At 63.0% G+C, this 3,710-nt stretch overlaps 1 protein-coding gene across 1 annotated transcript; it reads right to left on the minus strand.

Moving 5' to 3' along the window:
* Positions 1 to 220: 220 nt before the first annotated feature.
* Positions 221 to 2,856, minus strand: LOC123368513 (crk-like protein). The gene is made up of 3 exons (XM_045013360.1): positions 2,235 to 2,856; positions 1,439 to 1,990; positions 221 to 1,082 (listed from the first exon to the last, which is right to left on the minus strand). The coding sequence occupies exons 1-3, from the start codon at positions 2,391 to 2,393 to the stop codon at positions 948 to 950; spliced, it is 846 nt and encodes a 281-aa protein (XP_044869295.1). The 5' UTR covers positions 2,394 to 2,856; the 3' UTR covers positions 221 to 947.
* Positions 2,857 to 3,710: the final 854 nt, after the last annotated feature.

The following is a 3,710-nucleotide window of genomic DNA, read 5'->3' on the forward strand; positions in this document are numbered from 1 at the left end:
ATCCAGGTTACCCTGGTGACGCTCTAGACCCCAGCTGCCCCCCCGCCTGGGATCCAGGTTACCCTGGTGACGCTCTAGACCCCAGATGCCCCCTCAGGCTGGGATCCAGGTTACCCTGGTGACGCTCTAGACCCCAGCTGGCCCATGACCAAGTTCTGGGATACCATGGCGATGCTCTACCTCCCCCCCCCGCCCCAGAAGGAGCGGAGTTAAGGCAAAGTCGTCACCAGGAGCTTTAATGTAGCAGGAAGAGAGGGCGCATCACACACGTGGGGGCCATTCGGACCCGGATCCAGACCTCGGTCCTCCAGTCAGAACCAGGATCCGGCCCCCCCTACATTAATTGATGTGCAAACAGCATCTGCATGAAATGCACCATGGGGGCGGGGCGGGGGTCATGACCCAGAAGTAACAGTGGTTAAAGTCAAGAGGTCAAAGAGCCAGAGGAGGCCCAAGGGCCAACAACCGGGGGCTGAAAGGTCAGAGGCTACGAGTTCAAAGGTCACATTCATTGTAGTGAGAGTCAAAGGTGAATGACACACAGTCTGCTTCAAGGAGCCAGGGGTCAATGGCCGAAGTACACAGGCAAGGGGCCAAGGGTCAAAGTTCAACACTCTGTAACTAAGTGGCCAACCCACAACAAATCAAAAGGTCAAAGTTCAAGGAGCAAATGAAGGGTCAAAGTTCATCAACGGAAGGGTCAAATTGCAACTGTGCAAGGTTCGGGGGACCAGGAGGTCACAGCTGGCCACCCTGGGGTCAGATTTCCGGGCTCGTGGTGCTCAGTCAGCCTCCCTGGTTCGGAGTTCAGAGGTCACAGGGCTCAGTCAGCCACCCCGGGGTCAGAGTTCAGGGGTCACGGGGTCAGCTGGGTGGCCTGCGGTCACAGTTCAAGGGTTGTGGGGCTCAGCCTGCTGCCCAAGATCGAAGTTCAGGGGTCGCGGGGCTCAGCTGGCTTCCTTGGGGCTCTGGGGTTCGAGGATCTGGACGTGGGTGAAGGGGAAGTGCCCGCTGCGCCCATTCAGCTGCCCCTCCCACTGCCCATTGATGTTCATCTTCGTCACCGTGATGATGTCACCCACCTGGGGGTCAGAGGGCAAAGGTCACTGAGTCCGATTTCTCTCCAGAGCAGCCCTAGTCACCCCTACTGCCCCTATCTCCCGACACCTGGGTCCCCAGAATCAAAGACTAACTTCCCCCCTGCCCCCAGACACCTGGGTCCCCTAGGGTGCAAGGTCAATTCTCCCTCCCTTGCCTTGATCCCCCTGAATCAGGGACTAATTCTGCCCACCTCCAGCTGGACGCAGGGTCCCTGGGATCCATTCCCCCAGAATGCCCGGACCCCTTGGGATCCTGAGGGCCGATTCCCTCATATACTTGGGTCCCCTGGAATCCAGGTCCTGTCACCCCCAGACTCCTGGGTCCCCCGCACACTCACCTCGAAAGCCAGCGCCGTCTTGTCGTAGGCATTGGGTACCCGCCGCTGTACCGCCCTAGCCAGCACCGGGCCATTGCGGGGGGTGGGCAGGGGCACCGGGGGGCCGCCTACACTTGGGTGGGCATAGGGCCCCAGCAGGACGCCGGCTTGGGGGCGCCAGGGCTGGACATAGGGCACCGGGATCATGCCCACCCGCCCATCGACCCGCTGGGCCGTCCACCACTGCTCCTCCGGCTTGCCCAGCACCCGGAGCGGATCCCCCTTGCGGAAGGGCAGGTCCTCCTGGTCATTGCCGCCGAAGTCGTAGAGAGCCTGCACCCACTCGCAGGGCTGGGCGGGGCCAGCAGGCAGTGCCACTGGGTCCCCTCCCCCCTCAGCGGGGGGCGGTGGGGCCGGGCCGGGCAATGCAGGGCCCCGGCACACAGGCACCACCAGCGTGGTGGTGTCCAGATAATGCACCCGGTAGAAATCCAGCAGTGCTGGGAGTCCCTCGAACTCCTGATCCCCGATCTTCAGCCGGCCCGGCAGGCTGTTAATGATGTAGTGAGACACCTGGGGGAGTTGGGGGGCCAGGGAGAGATGGGGGTGGAGACAGGGACAGACAAACAGGGTTACACATTGGACATTCACCAGCCCCCCCCCCCGCCTTCCCCCCTGGACTTCTGGGTTCTTCCTGGACCTAGGGTGATTTCCTCCCCCCAAAACCCATGGGCTCCCCCGTTAATGCCCCTCCTGCCCCCCACGTTGTCCCTTCCTCTCCTTCCCCTCACTGGCTTCGGGGCCGGTTCCCCCTCACCTTGGCGTTCTCGCTGACCGAGAGGACGTAGTCGCCGGGGCAGGTGGAGCTGTCTCTCACCAGGAAGGTGCCAGGCCGGTGACCCTGGAGACAGGCCGCAGCCTGCTGGCGGCTCAGCGACCCCATGTACCACTCGTTGGAGTCCCCGAAAGAAGACATGGCTCTGGGGAGGTAGCGGGGACTTCCCCTTCACGGGCACCCCCCAATTCCAATGCAGCCCCCTCAAATCCACAGGTGAGACCTCATATTTAAGGGGAACCCCCCAGCCCCCCAAATCTCCTGGGCATATAGCTCCCAAATTAACAGAGCCCCCTGAATTCCCCTGCAAGGAACCAGCCCCGTCTCCCTCCCAAACCCTCTCCCTTTGTTGGCAAGCAGCACCCCTCAAACTATTCCGGTGCCCCCTAGAGCCCTTCCCCCCAATGCAGCCACCAAAGGAGCACCCCTAAATTATCTCCCACCCCAATGCAGACCCCCCCACATAATGCCAACCCTGGGGCATTCCCAAATTCTGCGCCATGAGCCCCTGTCCTCCAATGAACTGCTCCTGTGCTGTGTGCCCCTAAAATCCCTCCCCAGCACCCTGAAATTCCTGAGCACCTTCTAAATCCCTCCCCAGGCACCCGCTGCCCCCTGCAGTCCCCCCAAGTCCTGTGTACCCCAAATCCCTCCCCAGTGCAGCCCACCAGTGCCAAGCACCCCCAAACCCTATCCCCTCCCTGAATGCAGCCCCTCCCGTCCTGTGCACCCCAAATCCCTCCCGGAATGCAGCCCCTCCCGCCTGTGCACCCAAACTGTGCTCCCTCCCCTCCTCTGCACCCCAAATCCTGCTCCCTCCCCGAACGCAGCCCCTCCCACCTCTGCACCCCAAATCCCTCCCCAATGCAGCCCCTCCCGCCTGTGCACCCCAAACTGTGCTCCCTCCCCTCCTCTGCACCCCAAATCCTGCTCCCTCCCCGAACGCAGCCCCTCCCACCTCTGCACCCCAAATCCCTCCCCAATGCAGCCCCTCCCGCCTGTGCACCCCAAACTGTGCTCCCTCCCCTCCTCTGCACCCCAAATCCTGCTCTCTCCCCGAACGCAGCCCCTCCCACCTCTGCACCCCAAATCCCTCCCCAATGCAGCCCCTCCCGCCTTTGCACCCAAACTGTGCTCCCTCCCCTCCTCTGCACCCCAAATCCTGCTCTCTCCCCGAACGCAGCCCCTCCCACCTCTGCACCCCAAATCCCTCCCCAATGCAGCCCCTCCCGCCTGTGCACCCCAAACTGTGCTCCCTCCCCTCCTCTGCACCCCAAATCCTGCTCTCTCCCCGAACGCAGCCCCTCCCACCTCTGCACCCCAAATCCCTCCCCAATGCAGCCCCTCCCGCCTGTGCACCCAAACTGTGCTCCCTCCCCGATGCCGCCCACCAAGGCCGTGCACCCCCAAACCCTGGCCCCTCCCCCAGCGCACCCCCCTCCGCCGGGGCTTGGCTCC

This window comes from Mauremys mutica, chromosome 4 (genome assembly GCF_020497125.1).
Source record: "Mauremys mutica isolate MM-2020 ecotype Southern chromosome 4, ASM2049712v1, whole genome shotgun sequence".
In the NCBI taxonomy this organism is placed as follows: Eukaryota; Metazoa; Chordata; order Testudines; family Geoemydidae; genus Mauremys; species Mauremys mutica.